The sequence below is a fragment of the Nerophis ophidion genome, linkage group LG24, assembly GCF_033978795.1.
Source record: "Nerophis ophidion isolate RoL-2023_Sa linkage group LG24, RoL_Noph_v1.0, whole genome shotgun sequence".
NCBI lineage: Eukaryota > Metazoa > Chordata > Actinopteri > Syngnathiformes > Syngnathidae > Nerophis > Nerophis ophidion.
Genome location: NC_084634.1, coordinates 36,073,956 through 36,100,521, shown reverse-complemented (window position 1 = coordinate 36,100,521; position 26,566 = coordinate 36,073,956). Strand labels below are relative to the sequence as shown.

The 26,566-nt window shown below is 41.2% G+C and overlaps 1 protein-coding gene across 1 annotated transcript in view; it reads right to left on the bottom strand.

The window, feature by feature from the left end:
- Positions 1-26,566, bottom strand: part of LOC133542207 (apolipoprotein B-100-like) — a 149,992-nt gene that overhangs the window by 14,660 nt on the left and 108,766 nt on the right. Inside the window, exons 45-51 of the mRNA XM_061886103.1 lie at positions 21,895-22,162; positions 21,699-21,828; positions 14,659-14,793; positions 14,398-14,535; positions 12,433-12,558; positions 12,148-12,219; positions 4,871-4,992 (exon numbers count right to left, since the gene is read on the bottom strand). Of these exons, the coding sequence (XP_061742087.1) occupies positions 4,871-4,992; positions 12,148-12,219; positions 12,433-12,558; positions 14,398-14,535; positions 14,659-14,793; positions 21,699-21,828; positions 21,895-22,162 (991 nt within the window). The remainder of the gene's footprint in view (positions 1-4,870; positions 4,993-12,147; positions 12,220-12,432; positions 12,559-14,397; positions 14,536-14,658; positions 14,794-21,698; positions 21,829-21,894; positions 22,163-26,566) is intronic.

Below are 26,566 nucleotides of genomic sequence, written 5' to 3'. Positions count from 1 at the left end.
CGCTGGCTATCCCGGTACTTTCGGCTATTATCCGCCGACCGCCTTGTTGCTGTAGGGAGGAAAAGCGGAACGACACACATTGCGGAAATAACACTATCCTCCGTGCGTCGGCTAATTACAAATATATTCCACAACCCCAAACATGTCTTTTTCAAAGCCTGCAGTGAAGAGAAAGGTTAGTAATGATCAAACACAATTCCAGGAAAAGTGGGAGATGCAATACTTCTTTGTTGAGCACAGGGGCACCCCGACGTGTCTTATTCATGGAGAAAATTGCGGTGCACAAGGAATACAATTTGAAACGTCATTATACAACTAGACATGCTGAGGAGTATGCAACGTTTTTTTAAGAAATCTTTTCTTGCGGCCCAGCCTCACCCAGACCCTGCATCCAGTGGCCCCCAGGTGAATTGAGTTTGAGACCCCTGGTTTATAATATTTAGGATATTTAATGGATATCACACTCTGTACAGTACAGGCAAAATGTTTGGACACACCTTTTCATTTCAATGCGTTTTCTTTATTTTCGTGACTATTTACTGACTATTTACATTGTAGATTGTCACTGAAGGCATCGTAACTATGACAAATGTTAAGTGAAAACCATTTCAGGTGACTACCTCTTGAAGCTCATGGAGAGAATGCCAGGAGTGTGCAAAGCAGTAAATCAGCACAAAGGGTGGCTATTTTGAAGAAACTAGAACACAAAACATGTTTTCAACTATTTCACCTTATTTTTGTTAAGTACATAACTCCACGTGTTCATTCATAGTTTTGATGCCTTCAGTGACAATCTACAATGTAGATAATCCTGAAAATAAAGAAAACACATTGAAATGAGAAGGTGTGTCCAAAATTTTAGCCTGTACTTTATATTCACAAGTTAATGAGAGATTAGGGGAGATCGCCATATTTTTTAATGTTTTCAATATCATGTTGTAGTCTAAGGTCCCAAGGTATGAACATTCTCACGCACGCAAATTAGAAACATAACTCATTCTATATCTACTTAATAAGGCTGCGAATCTTTGGGTGTCCCACGGTTCGATTCAATATCGATTCTTGGGGTCGCAATTCCATAACATATCGATTTTTTCGGTTCAGGGCGATTCTCGACTCAAAAACGATATTTTTTCCATTCTATACGATTCTGTATTCATTCAATACATACGATTTCAGCAGGATCTAACCCAGTCTGCTGACATGCTAGCATAGTAGATTAAAAAAAACAAAACATTTTATAATTATAAAGGACAATGTTTTATCAACTGATTGCAATAATGTAAATTTGATTTAACTATTAAATGAACCAAAAATATGACCTATTTTATCTTTGTGAAAACATTGGACACTGTGTTGTCAAGCTTAAGTGTAAGCCACTGTGACACTATTGTTCTTTTTTAAATTTTTTTACAAATGTCTAATGATAATGTAAATGAGGGATTTTTAATCACTGCTATGTTGAAATTATAACTAATATTGATACTGTTGTTGATAATATTCATTTTTGTTTCTCTACTTTTGGTTTGTTCTGTGTGGTGTTTGTGTCTCCTCTCAATTGCTCTGTTTATTGCAGTTCTGGGTGTTGCCGGGTCAGGTTTGGTTTTGGAATTGGATTGCATTGTTATGGTATTGCTGTGTAGTGGTTTGTTGGATTGATTAAAAAAAAAAAATCGATTAAAAAAAAAAAAAAAAAAAGAGATCGATTCGGAATCGCACAACGTATTCGATTCGAATTCGAATCGATTTTTTCCCACACCCCTACTACTTAATGTGCTGCATGCATCATGATCAATATTAAAGTGACTCACTGGACAGTTGTCTATTTGGTCATGCTGGCCGGGGGTGTTTTTTTCCGGTTTATTTTGGGTAAGCACGGCATTTATTTGCAGAGTAACGTCACGCCGACGTCGCTCTTTCGGCTTCCGTGTGCTCCAACATTCAAGCCTCTTTTAGTGCTCATTTCTATAACCAGCAGTTCAAAGTCCGTAGATACAGATTAAAAAAAGATAAGGTAGGGAATACTCATTCGTCCCAAAATAGTCGTCTTCATTGTCTATTACTAAGTGTGCCGTGATTAGAAGACGCACACGTTTCTTTCCGGAAATACGAACACACATTTTTTGCCGGAAGTGCATTGCTATGGGAACGGAAATAAACGCGCAGAGGAAATAAGTTCCACTAATGCTTAAAATGACCAAAATACAGTAAATATTGTACATATTACATACTGTTATGAACATGTCTGTTAGTACATTATATCTATACATGGTGACTCTCATTCGCCGCATTTTGCAAGCGTTTTCTTATCATCCTTAAAATGTTACAGGGTTTCCCGCATTTTGTTGTTAAGGCGGCTGCCTTAAAAACCAAAGAGCCACTGCCTAAACTCAAATCTTAAAGGGGATCATTATCACCAGACCTATGTAAGCGTCAATATATACCTTGATGGTGCAGAAAAAAGACCATGTATTTTTTTAACCGATTTCCGAACTCTAAATGGGTGAATTTTGGCAAATTAAACGCCTTTATGTTTATCGGTCTTTTAGCGATGACGTCAGAACGTGACGTCACCGAGGTAACACACCCGCCATATTCATTTTCACATTACAAACACCGGGTCTCAGCTCTGTTATTTTCCGTTTTTTCGACTATTTTTTGGAACCTTGGAGACATCATGCCTCGTCGGTGTGTTGTCGGAGGGTGTAACAACACTAACAGGGAGGGATTCAAGTTGCACCACTGGCAAGAAATCTGCCGCCAGACCCCCATTGAATGTACCAAAGTGTCTTCACATTTGACCGGCGATGCTAACAGACATGGCACAGAGATGTATGGATAACCTGCAGATGCATTTGCAACGATTAAGTCAACGAAATCACAAAGGTGAGTTTTGTTGATGTTGTTGACTTATGTCCTAATCAGACATATTTGGTCACAGCATGACTGCCAGCTAATCAATGCTAACATGCTATGCTAATCGATGCTAACATGCTATTTATGCTAGTTGTATGTACATTTGAAACTCGATACCCACTTATAATGCGAAACAAACACTTAACCAATCGACGGATTTAAGTTGCTCCAGTGTCACAAGATGAGAAAGTCCTGATCGTTTGGTCCGCACATTTTACCGGCGATGCTAATAAGGCCGCCATGCTATGGGCCACTTCATTAGGTACACCTACGCTATGGCCGAATAGCGTCAATAGCTATTCGCTCAATAGCTTCAATTTCTTCTTCAATTTCGTTTTCGCTATCTGCCTCCATACTCCGACCATCTGTTTCAATACATGCGTAATCTGTTGAATCGCTTAAACCGCTGAAATCCGATTCTGAATCCGAGCTAATGTCGCTATATCTTGCTGTGGTAACCGCCATGTTGTTTGTATTGGCAGCACTGTATGACGTCACAGAGAAATGGATAGTGGTTTCGAAGGTAGCGAAAATAAGGCACTTGAAAGCTTTATTTAGGGCTATTCCGGGACCGGTAAAAGTTTGAAAAAAACTTCAAAAAATACAACAAGCCACTGGGAACTGATTTTTATTGTTTTTAACCCTTTTGAAATTGTGATAATGTTCCCCTTTAACAAGCTGCTCCGCTTAGTTCTGGCTCTGTCAGTACGTCTCTGCAGCACCCATCATTGTCCCACCCACACAACCATCTGATTGGTTACACGCAGAGCGGAAACAGACAATCAGCAGTGCGCATGGCACAGCCAACCAGCAGTGCATATTCAGAGCGCATGGAGTCAGTGCTCCTATGGTGGAGTGAGCAGAAAGCTGTTTAGCAGGTAAGGCAGCAACTCTCCCCAAATTATAATACACACCTTCCAGTCAACTGCTAGAAACATCACTAAAAGCCCGTTGACGTTTTAGAAACATAAACGGCAGGGCAACTCGGTTGCAGTCCTTGAGGTGAAGGCTAATTGGCTTTTAGCGTAACCTTAGCTCACTGTGGGTGTGTGGGTGTGCGTGTGTTACGGACAGCAACGCCTTTTCTGTCTAAAAAAAACCAAGCATTATTGACCTTCAGTAACAATTAAGTTATTTCACTTTACCTTTTTCTGTGTTGATTGAGTTCCATTAATATTGATGTTAAAGATTTATTTTTTTTGTGAAGAAATGTTTAGAATTAAGTTCATGAATCCAGATGGATCTCTATTACAATCCCCAAAGAGGGCACTTTAAGTTGATGATTACTTCTATGTGTAGAAATCTTTATTTATAATTGAATCAATTGTTTATTTTTCAACAAGCTTTTAGTTGTTTTTATATCTTTTTTTCAAAATAGTTAAAGAAAGACCACTACAAATGAGCAATATTTTGCACTGTTATACAATTTAATAAATCAGAAACTGATGACATAGTGCTGTATTTTACTTCCTTAACTCTTTTTTTCCACCAAAAATGCTTTGCTCTGATTAGGGGGTACTTTCATTTAAAAAATGTTCACAGGGGGTATATCACTGAAAAAAGGTTGAGAACCACTGGTCTATGGGGCACAAGGAGGTTAACTCCTTTACGACTGTTACCCCAGGTGTCCCTTGGCAAAGGCCTAGTACCTGACTGCCCCCTAGCCAGGGATACAGTGAAGACCTCAACGGCGGAGGAAGGCTGCAGCAGAAAAGGGTCCCCAGTCGTCTTGGACTCCATGCCACTGAACCCCGATCCGATTCTGTCATGGATCGTTTGGTAACTGTCTGTGCACCAGTCTCCCCACGTTAAACTAAGTAACGCACAAGCATCCTCCATAAAAGGGACACACCCCTACCAGTCGAGTGACCACCGATGATGACCAACATGGCGAAGTCAACAACATTGAAACCCATCCTAGGTTCAATCTAAGAACAGCATGTTAGTAACCTACCTTGCAAATTTGTGTTGGCTCAGGAGGAGAACCTTCCCACGGACTTCCGCGACTATCTTGCTTTTGTCTTCAGGTCTCCCGTGCTCCAGAACATGCTGTATGACGTAGTTACCATACTGATCCTACAGGGGAGTGCAGCGGAAATGCAAGATCAACTATTTCACAGGGTTTATCTTCAGCAAAGAACGAGAGACACCCAATCATCTGACACACGTGCACTATGCTTAACTAGTGGACTTGGACAATATGAGGTAGTCATGCGTGTTGACAATGGAAGATTAAAAATGAGAGACACCCCCAAAGTTAAAGTCTTACAAACACCATGACGTCATCACTGCGGAAGGTCAGACAAAACTGATGCTGCTGATTTGCGGAAGGACTCTGCAGGCCACAAAGCCAGCAGCATCTTTGCCCCTTCGGAAATGGGTGATGGACAGTTATGGGTGGGAGTTAGGTATGAGTGGACGGAGACAACACCACTCGGAATTCATCTACTTCATCGGACAAGAGGGCAGCGTGATCTTTGAAATAATTTGTTCTTAAATGCATTTCCTGTTAAATCTGTTTTGCGAAGAGAATTGCTTACTATCAAAAAGGTCAAAACCAATTTATATGAATTCCCTTAAAGACTGTAAGGAACATATATTTAATAAAATTATATGGGTGTAAAGATTTGTTTTAACAATGATTTGATTCATTATTTGTGGTTGCTGATAGAATCTTTTTAGAACTGTATTATCCGAAATGGTTCAGAGAGTTTAAATCGATTTGGTAACTTTTTAGTAAAAAATAAAAAGAATTAAAAAAAATCAACCAGTGTGACTCATACTTGCCAACCCTCCCGATTTTCCCGGGAGGCTCCCGAATTTCAATGCCCCTCCCAAAAATCTCCCAGGGCAACCATTCTCCCGAATTTCTCTCGATTTCCACCCGGAAAACAATATTGGGGGCGTGCCTTTAGCGTGCTCCACAGCCTGTCCTCACGTCTGCTTTCCCTCCATACTAACAGCGTGCTGGCACAATCACAGAATATATGCGGCTTTTACACACACAAGTGAATGCAAGGCATACTTGGTCAACAGCCATACAGGTCACACTGAGGGTGGCCGTATAAACAACTTTAACACTGTTACAAAATATGCACCACATTGTGAACCCACACCAAACAAGAATGACTAACACATTTAGGGAGAACATCCGCACCGTAACACAACATAAACACAACTGAACAAATACCCAGAGCCCCTTGTAGCACTAACTGTGTATTCCTAACGAAGCCAGAGCTTGACACTCCTGTACTTTCTCCTGCTCCGCTTCAAGCGGCAACAACAAACAAAAACTCCAGACGCTCCTCTTCATTTTGCATAGTTTACTTGTCAACTTAATCCTTCAAAAACGTAAAACAATAACATTGTGGGAACAAATGAATGGCAAAATAAAGCGAGTTTGTAACAGTAAGAAAGCGTTACAAAAAGTAAGAGTAAAATAAAGTAAGAGTGAGGTCAGAAAACTGTGTGGTTCAATTCCACCGCACCTGACTGCCATTACCCATAACACCTTGCCTCCAAAACCCACCTACCACACAGATCCTTCCGCCATACAGTGGGGCAAAAAAGTATTTAGTCAGCCACCGATTGTGCAAGTTCTACCACTTAAAATGATGACAGAGGTCTGTAATTTTCATCATAGGTACACTTCAACTGTGAGAGACAGAATGTGGAAAAAAATCCAGGAATTCACATTGTAGGAATTTTAAAGAATTTATTTGTAAACTATGGTGGAAAATAAGTATTTGGTTGACCATTCAAAGCTCTCACTAATGGAAGTAGGTTTTGGCTCAAAATCTCACGATACATGGCCCCATTCATTCTTTCCTTCCTTAACACGGATCAATTGTCCTGTCCCCTTTGCAGAAAAACAGCCCCAAAGCATGATGTTTCCACCCCCATGCTTCACAGTAGGTGTGGTGTTCTTGGGATGCAACTCAGTATTCTTCTTCCTCCAAACACGACCAGTTGAGTTTATACCAAGAAGTTCTATTTTGGTTTCATCTGACCACATGACATTCTCCCAATCCTCTGCTGTATCATCCATGTGCTCTCTGGCAAACTTCAGACGGGCCTGGACATGCACTGGTTTAAGCAGGGGGACACGTCTGGCACTGCAGGATTTGATTCCTTGTCGGCGTAGTGTGTTACTGATGGTAACCTTTGTTACTTTGGTCCCAGCTCTCTGCAGGTCATTCACCAGGTCCCCCCGTGTGGTTCTGGGATTTTTGCTCACCGTTCTCTTGCGTGGAGCCCCAGATCGAGGGAGATTATCAGTGGTCTTGTATGTCTTCCATTTTCTGATAATTGCTCCCACAGTTGATTTTTTCACACCAAGCTGCTTGCCTAAGGTAGATTCACTCTTCCCAGTCTGGTGCAGGTCTACATTTATTTTCCTGGTGTCCTTCGACAGCTCTTTGGTCTTGGCCATAGTAGAGTTTGGAGTCTGACTGTTTGACGCTGTGGACAGGTGTATTTTATACAGATAACAAGTTGAAACAAGTGCCATTAATACAGGTAACGAGTGGATGACCAAAGAGCTTCTTAAAGAAGAAGTTACAGGTCTGTGAGAGCCAGAGATCTTCCTTGTTTGAAGTGACCAAATACTTATTTTCCACCATACTTTACAAATAAATTCTTTAGAATTCCTACAGTGTGAATTCCTAGATTTTTTTTTCAAATTCCGTCTCTCACAGTTGAAGTGTACCTATGATGAAAATTACAGACCTCTGTCATCTTTTTAAGTGGGAGAACTTGCACAATCGGTGGCTGACTAAATACTTTTTTGCCCCACTGTATACACACACATTACACTCCTCTACTCATTATTGTATTTCAAAGTGCAATGCTTTGCAGCCAGTAGCACAGCCTTTGAAGGAGCATAGGTATGTGCAGCATCTGTCAAATTTCATTTGCTGGAAAGGAGTGAGTTAAGGGTTGAATTGTCCATCCTCGTTCTATTCTCTGTCACTATCTTTTTTTTTGGACATTACTACTTGCTGTAGTTTTGAAGCAATGCATGATGGGATTCCGGATGTTGTGTGTCAGTGTATTAACGTGCCGGCTGGAATAAACCCACGATGAGAAATAGCTCCGTGTCTGCTTACTTTATGGGTTGTAGATAAAACCTATGGATAACGGAGACATGTATAATAGTCTCCTTCTTGTTGTGTGTGCAGTTGTGCACTGAGCTCCAAAAGCCGTAGATGTTATAACATGACTGGGCCGGCACGCTGCTTATATGGAGGAAAAGCGGACGTGACGACAGGCTGTCCTCACTCAGGCCTGGCTGGAAATCGGGAGAAATTCCAGAGAATGGTTGTCCCGGGAGAGCCACTGAAATTCGGGAGTCTCCCGGAAAATTCGGGAGGGTTGGCAAGTATGTAGTAACCAAGGTTTTAACAGTAGATTTACCTGCTGCTTCTTTTGTTTTTCAAACATAAAATAACACAATATCACTACGAAACATAAAGTGTAACCAACATCTCTTTAGGGTGAATTCCCAGTAGATTTAACTGCTGCTACTTTTATGGTTATTTTTTGACATACAAATACAAAATTAATTAATATAAAAAAGTAGGTGCAACCAAATATCTTCAGTTGAAATCAGGGGTGTCAAACTCATTTTAGATCGGGTGCCACATGCAGAAAAATCTACTCCTAAGTGGGCCGCACAGGTAAAATCATGACACGATAACTTAAAATTAAAGACAACTTCAGATTATTTTCTTTGTTTATAAATAGAACAGGAACATTCTGAAAATGTACAAATCATAATGTTGTTGTTTTTTTTACACTTACATGTTGCAGTCAATAGTATGCTATCTTTATTTATAACCTACTCAGTGGCCTAGTGCAGTGGTTCTCAAATAGGGGTACGCGTACCCCTGGGGGTACTTGAAGGTATGTAAAAAAATTCTAAAAATAGCAACAATTCAAAAATCCTTCATAAATATATTTATTGATTAATACTTCAACAAAATATGAATGTAAGTTCATAAACTGTGAAAAGAAATGCTACAATGCAATATTCAGTGTTGACAGCTAGATTTTTTTGTGGACATGTTTCATAAATATTGATTTATTTTTTTGTGAAGAAATGTTTAGAATTAAGTTGATGAATCCAGATGGATCTCTATTACAATCCCCAAAGAGGGCACTTTAAGTTGATTACTTCTGTGTAGAAATCTTTATATATAATTGAATCACTTGTTTATTTTTATCTTTTTTTCCAAATAGTTCAAGAAATACCACTACAAATGAGCAATATTTTGCACTGTTATACAATTTACTAAATCAGAAACTAATGATATAGTGCTGTATCTTACTTCTTTATCTATTTTTTCAACCCAAAATGCTTTGCTCTGATTAGGGGTACTTAAATTAAAAAAATGTTCACAGGGGGTACATCACTGAAAAAAGGCTAAGAACCACTGGCCTAGTGGATAGAGTGTCCGCCCTGAGATCGGTAGGTTGTGAGTTCAAACCCCAGTCGAGTCATACCAAAGATTAAAAAAAAGGGACCCATTTCCTCCCTGCTTGGCACTCAGCATCAAGGGTTCGAATTGGGGGTTAAATCACAAAAAATGATTCCGGGGCGTGGCAACGCTGCTGCTCACTGCTCCCCTCACCTCCCAGGCGGTGAACAAGGGGAGGGGTCAAATGCAGAAGACAAATTTCACCACACCTAGTGTGTGCGTGTGCGACAATCATTGGTACTTTAACTTAATTTGTCATTATTTATACTTTCTGAATAAATCATGTGATAATGTTCATCAATCAACCAATTGGTGTTAGTTTTCAATCTATTTAGATAAAAAATAATATCAAAATCAAATGACAGTATGTTATTTATGTAGTTTGCTCATTAGCCGCGACTGGTGCACATTTTTTTTTTTCCTAATGTAGCATCTTCTACAAAGATAAAGAATTGCTATTGCGACATATAGTGGACGCATTTAGAACAGCGGTTTCTTTCATTCAAAATTTTTGCCTCATTTTTATACTTAGCGAACTCCTCCCGCAGGCCGGATAAAACCTGTTCGAATGCCTGATCCGGCTCGCGGGCCGTACGTTTGACACCCCTGCTTTAAATGATCAATAGTTTGACCTGCTACTACTCTCAGCTTAATAAACAGCTGCAGTAGCAGAGAGAAGTCACGACAAATACAGACGCGACAACACAACAACATAAAGCCATAACACAAAAACTATAAGCCCAAAAACACAATGATATAAAGACAGAATGGAAGTGACCGCGGGCAAGTTTCGGCAACTCACCGACTTCCTGAGACGGAGTTTTGAAAACGGTCTATTGAAGTCGGAAAAGTAACTTTTTTTTTACTTATTCAATAATACACAGGAAGTTGGTCCGTCGCAGTATTTTGTTTTGCTGTCACTTCCGTCGTGTCCGTCACATGCCGTGTGGCTTGAAAGTTGCATTGCGGCTTAAGATTATCGTGTCGTGCCATTTGTATTTGTTGTGGCTTTTTCGGTAGTGCTGTAGCTCTAAATTAGCATGTTGTAATTTATGTTATTGCCTTTTCGCGTTTACGTTCTTTGTGACCTTTCTCAGCCACTGTAGCTACCCGTCATTTTTGTTTCGCCAAATGACAGGCAGACAGACTTGAGCAACGTTTAACATCCTTATCGATAAAGGTGTTAAACTTCATATGAAGTCTGCTGTTCTTAAATAAATTGATTTCCTTTTATTAAGCATCGATAAAATCAATCAGTTTTCTTTTAAAACAATGTTGGATGTATACAGTACAGGCCAAAAGATTGGACACACCTTCTCATTCAATGCATTTTCCTTATTTTCACTATTTACATTGTAGATTGTCACTGAAGGCATCAAAACTATGAATGAACACATGTGGAGTTACGTATTTAACACAAAAAAGAAGGTGAAAAAACTGAAAACATGTTTTATATTCAGCTTCAAGAGGTAGTCACCTAAAATAGTTTTTACTTCACAGGTGTGCTTGAAGCTCATGGAGAGAATGCCAAGAGTGTGCGAAAAAGTAATCAGAGCAAAGGGTGGCTATTTTGAAGAAACTAGAACATAAAACATGTTTTCAGTTATTTCACCTTTTCTTGTTAAGTACATAACTCCACATGTGTTCATTCATAGTTTTGATGCCTTCAGTGTCAGTGAAATAACAAAAAAAAAAAATTTTTATTCTAGTTTCTTCACAATAGCCACGCTTTGCTCTGATTACTGCTTTGCACACTCTTGGCATTCTCTCCATGGGTTTCAAGAGGTAGTCACCTGAAATGGTTTTCACTTCAGACGTGTCATAGTTTTGATGCTTTCAGTGACAGTGAAATAACTAAAAAAAAAACGTTTTTATTGTAGTTTCTTCACAATAGCCACACTTTGCACACTCTTGGCATTCTCTCCATGGGCTTCAAGAGGTAGTCACCCGAAATGGTTTTCACTTCACACGGGTCATGGTTTTAATGCCTTCAGTGAAAGTGAAATAACTAAAAAAAAAAATGTTTTTCTTATAGTTTTTTCACAATCGCCACGCTTTGCTCTGATTAGTGTTTTGCACACTCTTGGCATTCTCTCGATGGGCCTCGATCACCTGAAATGGTTTTCACTTCACAGGTGTCATAGTTTTGATGCCTTCAGTGACAGTGAAATAACTAAAAAAAAAAGTGTTTATTGTAGTTTCTTCACAATAACCACACTTTGCTCTGATTACTGTTTTGCACACTCTTGGCATTCTCTTGATGGGCCTCGATCACCTGAAATAGTTTTCACTTCACACTTGTCATAGTTTTGATGCCTTCAATGGCAATCTACAATGTAAATAGTCATGAACGCAATGAAATGAGAAGTTGTGTCCAAACCTTTGGCCTGTACTGTACATATCTTCCGAAAAGCAAACTTATTGAGCGCAGATCGATGTAGTTGAATTTAAAGAATATAGATTGATCTATTTCATAATCGTAACACCCTTATTAAATTGATTAAGGAAGATTAAACAGGAGACGCTGTGGGCAAATGAGGATCATCAGACACAAGGGAAGCCTTGTGAACCCTTCGTGGAATCAAGCAAAAAAAAATGAAACAGCAAGGAGGAAAAAAAGGCAGATCAATAGGTTAGAGGGCCTCTAACAAATTTGAGGAGTTCAAATCTATCTAAAAGTTAAAATCAGTGAAAGAGGGAGACAGGAAAGGAAAAGAGGGATATCCGCAAGAGAGAGGCAAATTGCTCTGACCTTGAACAGTGCATCACGGGACACTGTATAATATGTTTTGGGTGTCATCTCCAATGATACGCCTTGATATTTCTGGATGGAATAGGTGAGGGGGGAGGATGTTTGAATATTTACACGTCAGATGTAATGAAAGCGAACACAGCATATATAAACATTCCATTTTACATTTAGCAAACACGCCGACTATGAGGCTCAAATGTGACACGTAGCAGACATGCAGATACGCGAGCACATAACAGTGATGGTGGTTGGGGATAAGGAGCAAGGAATAAAACCGATGCTTACCTGACCCAGTTGCTCAGAGTGCTGATGCAGCTCTTCCAGTATTGGCAGAGTCTGCTCCTGGGTGCAGTGCTCCAAAATCCTTTGGATGACTCTGCAGCCGTAAGGGTGCGTGGAGAGGACAAACACCTGCAGAGGCCCATTTAATGACATCAATATGGATAAGTTATACAGCCATATACAGTGGTACATCAATGTAAGAGTGTTTTATATATATAAAGGTTTATTTGAAATAGGGACTGATATAAAAACATAGACATCTGAAACAGTTATCTAATGTATGCATCATAACACTTGTCCCTAAGTGTGAGATAAGAGCTGTGGCTCGGCTAATTGTTATGCTTTACATTACAAGAAACCATCTGAGTAACGAGCATCCACGCTTTTAAAGGGCGTAGCTTGGCAAATGTCACAGTGAACCCCCTAAGATCCGCCCAAAACAAGTTAATGTTAATTTATAGCTAGTGTAGCATAGCAAGTTTGCACCATACTGACGCAGAACGAGTCTAACGCCAGCCAAGAATGTAGAAATAATATTTAAACGTAGGGCTGGGCGTTATGGCCTTTTATTAATATCTCGATGTTTTTTGGGCCATGTCATGATAAACCATATATAGCCTCGATGTTAAAAAAAATAACGCACTTTGTGACTTCAATGTAAAATATGGCAGATCCGTGTTGGCAATTTTTTTCCATAATTGAGTTGATTACATTGTATAATCCGCCTCCGCTTGGGATGGTTTCCTGCTGGCTCAGCTGTGAACGGGACTCTCGCTGCTGTGTTGGATCCGCTTTGGACTGGACTCTAGCGACTGTGTTGGATCCATTATGGATTGAACTTTCACAGTATCATGTTGGACCCGCTCGACATCCATTGCTTTCCTCCTCTCCAAGGTTCTCATAGTCATCATTGTCACCGACGTCCCACTGGGTGTGAGTTTTCCTTGCCCTTATGTGGGCCTACCGAGGATGTCGTAGTGGTTTGTGCAGCCCTTTGAGACACTAGTGATTTAGGGCTATACAAGTAAACATTGATTGATTGATATAATGCATCCAGCGGGGCATCATAATGTGTTAATAATTCCACGACTGTATATATCGGTATCGGTTGATATTGGAATCGGTAATTAAGAGTTAGCGGTTATCGGCGAAAAAGCCATTATTGGACATCTCCAAAATGGATACATGGATGATACAGCAGAGGATTGGGAGAATGTCATGTGGTCAGATGAAACCAAAATAGAACTTTTTGGTATAAACTCAACTTGTCGTGTTTGGAGGAAGAAGAATACTGAGTTGCATCCCAAGAACACCATACCTACTGTGAAGCATGGGGGTGGAAACATCATGCTTTGGGGCTGTTTTTCTGCTAAGGGTACAGGACGATTGATCCGTGTTAAGGAAAGAATGAATGGGGCCATGTATCGTGAGATTTTGAGCCAAAACCTCCTTCCATCAGTGAGAGCTTTGAATGGTTGACCAAATACTTATTTTCCACTCTAATTTACAAATAAATTCTTTAAAATTCCTACAATGTGAATTCCTCGATTGTTTTTTCACATTCTGTCTCTCACAGTTGAAGTGTACCTATGATGAAAATTACAGACCTCTGTCATCATTTTAAGTGGGACAACTTGCACAATCGGTGGCTGACTAAATACTTTTTTGCCCCACTGTATATTAATGCAGTATGAAAAAGAATGTTTTAATGTAGACACATAGAATCATCATACTGCTGTGATTATACGTATCAAGTGTTCATCCAAGGCTAAGGAAAATATATGGAGATATGTATCATGATATGACCGAAAAATATCGAGTAAGGAACATTGAAAAAAGGTAATTACTGCCATCGGCGTCCATTTGAGTGCAGCCTTTATTTATGTGTACGACAAAAGGGGCAACTTAGAAATGTAATTACCCGACAAACACCAAACTCAATTGCATTCAAAATGACAAGTAGTGTACCTGGCCTTGGAAGGCATCTATAATGAATTGCAGGGCTTGAGGTTGGACACACTCGATGCACTTCTGCACGACATGGTTCCCGTTCTGGTCCTTCACACACTTTAAAACATGGCCATCCAGCTCACGAACAATGTCGCTCTAAAACAAGGAATTTACAGATCAGGAATGACAATTCAATTCGTCTGCAGTGTGTGGGATTAAAAAAAAAAGCATCCCTAAAAAGCTCGATAGTAAGGACATTTTTAAGGAAATCTCACTTACAATTACCTGCTGGTCTGAAGAAATGGACTCCAAGGCTTTCTGGATTACCCTGCAGCCGTACATCTGTAGAGCCAAAGGGAGGACGTGACCTCGGATGCGAGTCGCCAAAGCCAGCTTCTGGTCTGCACTTCCAAACTAAAACACAAAAAGGACCAGATTAAATATAAATAAATCCACCAGGCAACATACCAACGTAGAATTATTAAGTCTCGTCTCGATTAGTGTAACGTATTATTTTCGGGTCTCCTTTTGTCTAGCATTGAAAGATTACAGTTGGTACAAAATGCGGCTGCTAGAACAAGAAAGTTTGATCATATTACGCTTATACTGGCTCACCTGCACTGGCTTCCTGTGCACTTAAGATGTGACTTTAAGCTTTTACTACTTACGTATAAAATACTACACGGTTTAGCTCCATCCTATCTTGCCGATTGTATTGTACCATATGTCCCGGCAAGAAATCTGCGTTCAAAGAACTCCGACTTATTAGTGATTCTCAGAGCCCAAAAAAAGTCTGCGGGCTATAGAGTTTTCTATTGGGGCTCCAGTACTCTGGAATGCCCTCCCGGTAACAGTTAGAGATGCTACCTAAGTTGAAGCATTTAAGTCCCATCTTAGAACTCATTTGTATACTCTAGCCAATAAATAGACCCCCTTTTAGACCAGTTGATCTGCCATTTATTTTATTTTCTGCCCCCCCCCCCCGCCCTCGTGGAAGAGGTGGCACAGGTCTGGTGGCCATGGATGAAGTGCTGGCTGTCCAGAGTCGGGACCCGGGGAGGACCGCTCGCCTGTAAATTGGTTGGGGACATCTCTGCACTGCTGAGCCGTCTCCGCTCGGGAAGGTCTCCTGCTGGCCCCACTATGGACTGGACTCTCACTATTATGCTAGATCCACAATGGACTGGACTCTAACTATTATGTTGGATCCACTATGGACTAGACTCTCACACTATTATGTTAGATCCACTATGAACTGGACTCTCACTATTATGTTAGATCCACTATGGACTGGACTCTCACTATTATGTTAGATCCACTATGGACTGGACTCTCACAATTATGTTGGATCCACTATGGACTGGACTATCACACTATTATGTTAGATCCACTATGGACAGGACTCTCACACTATTATGTTAGATCCACTATGGACAGGACTCTCACACTATTATGTTAGATCCACTATGGACTGGACTCTCACTATTATGTTAGATCCACTATGGACTGGACTCTCACTATTATGTTAGATCCACTATGGACTGGACTCTCACTATTATGTTAGATCCACTATGGACTGGACTCTCACTATTATGCTACAGTATATCCACTATGGACTGGACTCTCACACTATTATGTTAGATTCACTATGAACTGGACTCTCACTATTATGTTAGATCCACTATGGACTGGACTCTCACTATTATGTTAGATCCACTATGGACTGGACTCTCACTATTATGTTAGATCCACTATGGACTGGACTCTCACAATTTTGCAAGATGGCGGCGCCCGGACGGGCTGCGACACTGCGGTGCTCTTGCTAAAGATGGAACATTTGGCGGAAATGCCGGACAGTTCTGCATACTTCATGGCTGGCTCGCATCGTGGTCACTCCGTGATCACGTACGACCGCCAGACACTTCTGGATATGGACATATTGGGCCGTTTTGGACTGATAGACGCGGGCGTGCTAAACATGCTAACTAGCATGGGGATTCATCGGCGGCTACATCCAGCGGCCTGTGAAGCAGGGGAGTCTAGTAGCAGCGGGGGCCGTCTACGGAGCAGACGCCAGCGGTGTGATCGGAAACGCGGATGTCGAGCGGGGCTAAAAACAAAGCAGAAGGCTAATCCCCACAGTACACCACTTCCCTCCACCCTGAAGACGGATTTAGATGGAAAATGCGAGACTACTGGTCTGGGTAAGGAGTCTGTTAAATTAGAACAAGTTTTTTCTACTTTGAGTGTTTCAGAGTTGGACATGTGTTTTACTGAGGTGGCTAACTATGATGCGTGCAGTTTATCAAAGCAACAAACAAACAATCGGAACATCCCCGTTACTGAGGTGGCTAACCATGATGCGTGCAGTTTATCAAAGCAACAATCAAACAATCGGAACATTCCCGTCGTATCAATTCCTAGATATGGTCGTAATTATACTGAATGCACTGGGCATAATAAACACAACATTATTAATATTGCTACTACGGATAATTTGATCAAAAATTCCCTAAAACAGCCCACTACCTATAATGTAGGTTTTTTAAACATAAGATCATTGTCTCCCAAAACGTTGTTAGTTAATGATATCATCAGAGACAACAATCTTAACGTCATCGGTCTCAGCGAAACCTGGCTTAAACCAAACGACTTTTTTGCGCTAAATGAGGCATGTCCTCCTAACTTTACACATGCGCATATTGCCCGTCCGCTTAAAAGGGGTGGGGGGGTCGCACTAATATACAACGAAAACTTTAACCTTAGTCCTAACATAAATAATAAATATAAATCGTTTGAGGTGCTTACTATGAGGTCTGTCACACCGCTGCCTCTACACCTGGCTGTTATCTACCGCCCCCCAGGGCCCTGTTCGGACTTCATCAATGAATTCTCAGAGTTCGTTGCTGATCTAGTGACACACGCCGATAATATAATCATAATGGGGGACTTTAATATCCACATGAATACCCCATCGGACCCACCGTGCGTAGCGCTCCAGAGTATAATTGATAGCTGTGGTCTCACACAAATAATAAATGAACCCACGCATCGCAACGGTAATACGATAGACCTAGTGCTTGTCAAGGGGATCACCGCTTCCAAAGTTACGATACTCCCGTATACTAAAGTATTGTCCGATCATTACCTTATAAAATTCGAGGTTCAGACGCATGTTCGTCAAACTAATAATAATAATAACTGCTATAGCAGCCGCAACATTAATACGGCCACAACGACAACTCTTGCTGACCTACTGCCCTCGGTAATGGCACCATTCCCAAAGTATGTGGGCTCTATTGATAACCTCACTAACAATTTTAACGACGCCCTGCGCGAAACCATTGATAACATAGCACCGCTAAAGTTAAAAAAGGCTCCAAAAAAGCGCACCCCGTGGTTTACAGAAGAAACTAGAGCTCAGAAATTATTATGCAGAAAGCTGGAACGCAAATGGCGCACGACTAAACTTGAGGTGCACCATCAAGCATTTAGTGATGGTTTAATAACTTATAAACGCATGCTTACCTTAGCTAAAGCTAATTATTACTCAAATCTCATCCACCGTAATAAAAACGATCCTAAATTTTTGTTTAGTACGGTAGCATCGCTAACCCAACAAGGGACTCCTTCCAGTAGCTCCACCCACTCAGCTGATGACTTTATGCAATTCTTTAGTAAGAAAATTGAAGTCATTAGAAAGGAGATTAAAGACAATGCGTCCCAGCTACAACGGGGTTCTATTAACACTGACACGATTGTATATACGGCGGATACTGCCCTCCAAAATAGTTTCTCTCGTTTTGAGGAAATAACATTAGAGGAATTGTTACAACGTGTAAATGGAATAAAACAAACAACATGTTTACTTGACCCTCTTCCTGGGAAACTGATCAAGGAGCTCTTTGTATTATTAGGTCCATCAGTGCTAAATATGATAAACTTATCACTTTCCTCGGGCACTGTTCCCCTAGCATTCAAAAAAGCGGTTATTCATCCTCTCCTTAAAAGACCTAACCTCGATCCTGACCTCATGGTAAACTACCGACCGGTGTCTCACCTTCCCTTCATTTCAAAAATCCTCGAAAAAATTGTTGCGGAGCAGTTAAATGAACACTTAGCGTCTAACAATCTATGTGAAACCTTTCAATCCGGTTTCAGGGCAAATCACTCGACGGAGACAGCCCTCGCAAAAATGACTAATGATCTATTGCTAACGATGGATTCTGATGCGTCATCTATGTTGCTGCTCCTCGATCTTAGCGCTGCTTTCGATACCGTCGATCATAATATTTTATTAGAACGTATCAAAACACGAATCGGTATGTCAGACTTAGCCCTGTCTTGGTTTAACTCTTATCTTACTGATAGGATGCAGTGTGTCTCCCATAACAATGTGACCTCGGACTACGTTAAGGTAACGTGTGGAGTTCCCCAGGGTTCGGTCCTTGGCCCTGCACTCTTCAGCATCTACATGCTGCCGCTAGGTGACATCATACGCAAATACGGTGTTAGCTTTCACTGTTATGCTGATGACACCCAACTCTACATGCCCCTAAAGCTGACCAACACGCCGGATTGTAGTCAGCTGGAGGCGTGTCTTAATGAAATTAAACAATGGATGTCCGCTAACTTTTTGCAACTCAACGCCAAAAAAACGGAAATGCTGATTATCGGTCCTGCTAGACACCGAACTCTATTTAATAATACAACTCTAACATTTGACAACCAAACAATTAAACAAGGCGACACGGTAAAGAATCTGGGTATTATCTTCGACCCAACTCTCTCCTTTGAGGCACACATTAAAAGCGTTACTAAAACGGCCTTCTTTCATCTCCGTAATATCGCTAAAATTCGCTCCATTCTGTCCACTAAAGACGCTGAGATCATTATCCATGCGTTTGTTACGTCTCGCCTCGACTACTGTAACGTATTATTTTCGGGTCTCCCCATGTCTAGCATTAAAAGATTACAGTTGGTACAAAATGCGGCTGCTAGACTTTTGACAAGAACAAGAAAGTTTGATCACATTACGCCTGTACTGGCTCACCTGCACTGGCTTCCTGTGCACTTAAGATGTGACTTTAAGGTTTTACTACTTACGTATAAAATACTACACGGTCTAGCTCCATCCTATCTTGCCGATTGTATTGTACCATATGTCCCGGCAAGAAATCTGCGTTCAAAGGACTCCGGCTTATTAGTGATTCCCAAAGCCCAAAAAAAGTCTGCGGGCTATAGAGCGTTTTCCGTTCGGGCTCCAGTACTCTGGAATGCCCTCCCGGTAACAGTTCGAGATGCCACCTCAGTAGAAGCATTTAAGTCTCACCTTAAAACTCATTTGTATGCTGTAGCCTTTAAATAGACTCCCTTTTTAGACCAGTTGATCTGCTGTTTCTTTTCTTTTTCTTCTATGTCCCACTCTCCCTTGTGGAGGGGGTCCGGTCCGATCCGGTGGCCATGTACTGCTTGCCTGTGTATCGCCTGGGGACATCTCTGCGCTGCTGATCCGCCTCCGCTTGGGATGGTTTCCTGGTGGCTCCGCTGTGAACGGGACTCTCTCTGCTGAGTTGGACCAGCTTTGGACTGGACTCTTGCGACTGTGTTGGATCCATTGTGGATTGAACTTTCACAGTATCATGTTAGACCCGCTCGACATCCATTGCTTTCCTCCTCTCTAAGGTTCTCATAGTCATTATTGTCACCGACGTCCCACTGGGTGTGAGTTTTCCTTGCCCTTATGTGGGCCTACCGAGGATGTCGTGGTGGTTTGTGCAGCCCTTTGAGACACTAGTGATTTAGGGCTATATAAGTAAACATTGATTGATTGATTGAATTATGTTAGATCCACTATGGACTGGACTATCACACTATTATGTTAGATCCACTATGGACAGGACTCTCACACTATTATGTTAGATCCACTATGGACAGGACTCTCACACTATTATGTTAGATCCACTATGGACTGGACTCTCACTATTATGTTAGATCCACTATGGACTGGACTCTCACTATTATGTTAGATCCACTATGGACTGGACTCTCACTATTATGTTAGACCCACTATGGACTGGACTCTCACTATTATGTTAGATCCATTATGGACTGGACTCTCACTATTATGCTACAGTATATCCACTATGGACTGGACTCTCCGTATGTTAGATCCACTATGGACTGGACTCTCACAATCATGTCAGATCCAATATGGACTGGAATCTCGCTATTATGTTGGATCCACTATGGACTGGACTTTCACTATTATGCTAGATCCACTATGGACTGGACTCTCACTATTATGTTAGATCCACTATGGACTGCACTCTCACAATTATCTCAGATCCACTTTGGACCGGACTCTCACTATTATGTTAGATCCACGATGGACTGGACTCTCACTATTATGTTAGATCCACTATGGACTGGACTCTCACTATTATGTTAGATCCACTATGGACTAGACTCTCACTATTAGGCTAGATTCACTATGCACTGGACTCTCACTATTATGTTAGATCCACTATGGACTGGACTCTCACTATTATGTTAGATCCACTATGGACTGGACTCTCACTATTATGCTAGATCCACTATGGACTGGACTCTCACTATTATGCTATATCCACTATAGACTGGACTCTCAATATTATGTTAGATCCACTATGGACTGGACTCTCACTATTATGCTAGATCCAATATGGACTGGACTCTCACTATTATGTTAGATCCAATATGGACTGCACTCTCACAATTATGTCTGACCCACTATGGACTGGACCATCACTATTATGTTAGACCCACTATGGACTGGACTCTCACTATTATGTTAGATCCACTATGGACTAGACTCTCACTATTAGGCTAGATCCACTATGAATTGGATTATCACACTATTATGTTAGATCCACTATGGACTGGACTCTCACTATTATGTTAGATTCACTATGGACTGGACTCTCACTATTATGTTAGATTCACTATGGACTGGACTCTCCCTATTATGTTAGATCCACTATAGACTGGACTCTCACTATTATGTTAGATCCACTATGGACTGGACTTTCACAATATTATGCTAAACCCACTCGACGTCCATTGCATCTGGTCCCCCTTACAGGGGTGAGGGGGATCACCCATATCTGCGGTCCTCTCCAAGGTTTCTCATAGTCATTCATATCGACATCCCACTGGGTTGAGTTTTTCCTTGCCTGAACCGAGGATGTCTTTGTGGCTTGTGCAGCCCTTTGAGAAACTTGTGATTCAGGGCTATATAAATAAACATTGATTGATTGATTGAAGTGCTCAGAGCCTACCTCAAAGAACTTCTGGATGACATAGTTCCCAAACACGTCGGTCATAAGTTGGTAAGCTGCTTGCAAAATCTCCCCAAAAACCATCTGCCTCTCAGCCGGACTGGCTCGCTCCAACTTCTGCTGGATGAATCTAAAAAGGAAACGTCGATGAAACGTGTGCACTGTATCGTCAACTCGAAAGCTTTATGTCAGCAACCTGGATCCATGCTGGTCTTGAGAGAACTCCACCATGTGTCCAGGCAGGTCTCGAAGTTGAAGGTTGGGGAAGCGGTTGTTCCTGAAGTCTTCAAGGAGGCGGCTGCGGCCGGACGGCATGACATCAGACCGGCTGTAGCGAGGGCGAGACGGAGGGAAAAGCTGGCTGCTGGAATTAAATAGACTGGAGGTCCCGCCGGTGCTGCGGTACTTTGCTTCGGCGCCAGGCGCTGCAGAGATGTAACGCCCGCTGCCATTTGTCAAGCCTCCTGGAATTGCAAGATGAAAGATGTTTAGCAGACGTTAGAGGTTTGCTGTGCATCCAATTTATTACACAGCACAAAATCAGTGATGGGCATTGATTGATTGATATTTTTATTAGTAGATTGCACAGTTCGGGGGCTTCACGGTGGCAGAAGGGTTAGTGCGTCTGCCTCACAATACGAAGTTCCTGCAGTCCTGGGTTCAAATCCAGGCTCGGGATCTTTCTGTGTGGAGTTTGCATGTTCTCCCCGTGAATGCGTGGGTTCCCTCCGGGTACTCCGGCTTCCTCCCACTTCCAAAGACATGCACCTGGGGATAGGTTGATTGGCAACACTAAATTGGCCCTAGTGTGTGAATGTGAGTGTGAATGTTGTCTGTCTATCTGTGTTGGCCCTGCGATGAGGTGGCGACTTGTCCGGGTGTACCCCGCCTTCCGCCCGATTGTAGCTGAGATAGGCACCAGCGCCCCCCGCGACCCCAAAAGGGAATAAGAGGTAGAAAATGGATGGATGGGATGCACAGTTCAGTACATATTCCGTACAATTGACCACTAAATGGTAACACCCGAATAAGTTTTTCAACTTGTTTAAGTCGGGGGTCCACGTTAATCAATTCATTGTAAAATGGCAGCAAGTAGTGGCTACATGTAGATTTACTACATTTCCCAGTCCTATGGCGGTCACTCCATTTTGAACCAGCAATAGAAGTTCCTGTAGTTTAGCGACACTGTAAAAAGTGAGTGGTCAAAAACAAGAAGAAAAATACTAAAATCAGGGGTATTTTCTGCCAATAGAACAAGAAAATTTGGCTTGTGAAGGCTTTCCAAAACAAACAAAATGATCTAACATCAATGAACCCAAAAATAGCTTAAAATAAGTATATTCTCACTAATAAGTGCACTTTCCTTGGTAGAAAAAAAAGAGACCTCTTTGCTCAATATGTGGAAAAATGTTCTCAAGTGAAGTAAATGCTAGTGCCACTATCTTGACATAATGGTGATCGAGGGAGTTGAGGTACAGACCGTGGACTCATTCAAGTACCTCGGGGTTTGGGTGGACAATAAGCTGGACTGGACTGTTAACACGGACCACCAGTACAAGAAAAGACAGAGCAGGCTGTACTTCCTCAGGAGACTGCACTCCTTCAACATCTGCAAAAAACTCCTGTGGATGTACTACCAGTCTGTGGTTGCCAGTGTTCTGTTCTACACGGTAGTGTGCTGGGGGGGCAGTACATCTAAGAAGGACAGCTCCAGACTTGAGAAACTGATCAGGCGGGCCAATTCTACAATCGGAATGAAACTGGACTCACTGGTGAGGGTGGCAGAGAAGAGGATTGTTGACAAACTAGTGAGCATCCTGGATGATGCCAGTCACCCTCTGCATAGTGTTATCAGTAGCCAGAGGAGCCTGTTCAGTGCTAGACTGCTTCATCCCAAGTGCAGGACTAATAGACTCAAAAACTCCTTTGTCCCACACGCCATTAGACTGTACAACTCCTCTCTGGGGCGGCGGGCGGGGGGGTACTAGGATGACAGGGGATGCAAAACAATAACAGTGCAATACGTTTTCATAACATGGTCACTACTGCCTACTTTGTCTTGTTATATTCTTATTTTACTGTTATATTTTTATTCCCATTGTTGCTTTTTATTTTCTATTCTTATTGTAATATTTCTCTATTTTGTTTCCATTTAAACCCCCATTATTTACTTTTTTTTTTTTTTAATTGATCTCAACTCTGTACACTGCTGCTGGAATTTTTATTTTCCTGAAGGAACTCTCCTGAAAGAATCAATAAAGTACTATCTATCTTTCTAATGATATGCGCTCGGCATTACATTTCTTGAAACCAGCAAACTTGTACTAAAAATGTATTTATTGTTCTTTATGGAAAGGCAACAAGGCAAGCGCTTGTTACTCTCGGGGTCTCCTCGCTGCTCAGGCAAATCCTATGGTCTAAAAATGCATTTTTCCATCGATAACATGACATTATCGCGCCAAGTGCATGCTCTTTCAGTCAATTAGTGTGCAAATATACAGCTCGGCCCCCAGCCAAATTTCTTTTAATTGTAATTTTGAAGAATTTATCTGAATGTGCATGAACTATTTCTGTTCAAAATTGATAGAAATTAAAGTATTTTCTATTGTTTCATTGAAATTAAAACAGCAAAATCCATTTGGCTGTCATCTGTTTTAATTATAAGACATTTGTGTCAAAATTATGATTTTTGTTTTTCATACATAAAGTAAGAAATGATTACTTTAAAAAATTAGTTTTATACTTGTGGGTGTTGATGATCACACAACTTTTCAAAAGTTGATTTTCTAGTTTCACGCATGGGGCGGCATAGCTCGGTTGGTAGAGTGGCCGTGCCAGCAACTTGAGAGTTGCAGGTTCGATTCCCGCTTGTGCCATCCTAGTTACTGCCGTTGTGTCCTTGGGCAAGACACTTTACCCACCTGCTCCCAGTGCCACCCACACTGGTTTAAATGTAACTTAGATATTGGGTTTCACTATGTAAAGCGCTTTGAGTCACTTGAGAAAAGCGCTATATAAATATAATTCACTTCACTTCACACTTACTCGATATAGGTTATCGAATCTCAGCAACAAGCTGTAATATCTTACTGAGATCATTTAGGACCAAAACACCTTAAACAAGTAAAACACTAACATAAAATCTGCTTAGCGAGAAGAATGATCTTATCAGACAGAAAATAAGCAAATATCACCCTTAATTGAGATATTTCATCTTACTTAGATTTCAGTTTTTGCAGTGCATTTTTAAACCATGTAGTGAGGTAGCGCCCATCTAACGCTACACAGAGAGAAAATAGGGTGAAAATCCATGAATGAAGAAAACAAAAAATACAAAGAACATATATGATGCTTGGTTGGTTTATATATGATGAGTCACGATGGGATAAGGCGTTCATAATTATCATAACTAAAGAAAAACATTTTTTTTTAATCTACTTTCCCTAAATATCTAAAAGTATTCATATTCTCTTCATGTCATCTTATGATCTTCCCAGTGCTTTTGTTTTTCTAATCTAATCAGAATACAGCTAGCTGATGTTGCCATGCTGTACGAAATCTGCCCGAGGCTTTCAGAATCAAATATGCATGCGCCAATGCACTGTAAGTGAACGGACACATACAGTTGATAGACAATTGCGATAGCCAATCAGATCAGGAGTTGTTGTCAGCAAAGCCTTCGGGCTGGCCTTAAGTGTCCTTTAGTATTTTCTTAATGATGTTCATTTTTTACATAGTAATATATATACTAACACAGTGGTCCCTAACCTTTTTGTAGCTGCGGACCGGTCAACGCTTGAAAATTTGTCCCACGGACCGGGGGGGTGGGGGGAGACGACTGCATTGCGCTTACGGACTGTATCCCTGCAGACTGTATTGATCTATATCGATATATAATGTACCATATTTCCTTGAATTGCCGCAGGGCATATAGTATGCGCCTGCCTTGAATTACTGCCGGGTCAGACTCGCTTCGCAAAATAATTAGCGCATGCTTAGTATTACCACCTGGTCAAACTCGTGACGTCACGAGTGACACTTCCCCTGTCATCATTTTCAAAATGGAGGAGGCTGATTTCAATACCGGTAATTTGAAATCGCATAAAGGGAAGAATATTAAAAGCTATTCAGTAGGATTTGAGGTCCAAGCTTACATCACACTCAAACTTTTATTGCATGCCTTTGGTAAGTGCCGGAGTGAAAAGAGGTTTTAAAATAATTAGCGCATTCTTACTTTTACCGCATGCCTTTGGTAAGCGCAGGAGTGAGATTAAATTAATTAGCGCCCCGGCGGCAATTCAAAGAAATACGATATATATTGTCTATCTGTGTTGGCCCTGCGATGACGTGGCGACTTGTCCAGGGTGTACCCCGCCTTCCGCCCGATTGTAGCTGAGATAGGCGCCAGCGCCCCCCGCGACCCCCAAGGGAATAAGCGGTAGAAAATGGATGGATGGATGGACGATATATATTGTGCTTTTTATATTGATTTAATAATATTTATTTTATATATATATATATATATATATATATATATATTTTTAATTTCTTGTCCGGCCCGGTACTAAATCGGTCCGCGCACCGGTACCGGGACCACTGTACTGACATATATTATTTATGGTGCACCTTCAGCAGTAAAAAGAAAAAAGAAAAAAATGTCTAATGCTTTTTTGAAAACAGGAAAACTCCCCAGGTCGGAGCATAACACGAATATGCAGTAAATGAGAGTATTACTGTGGTGATGCCCCGTATAGTACGCGCAAAATTCTCATTTAAATAGGGCGGTCTGCACCACTATTTCAATTACACACGCAGTCTTAATAGATCGCACGCAACACTTCCACTAATAGTACACGCTGTTTAGTGCG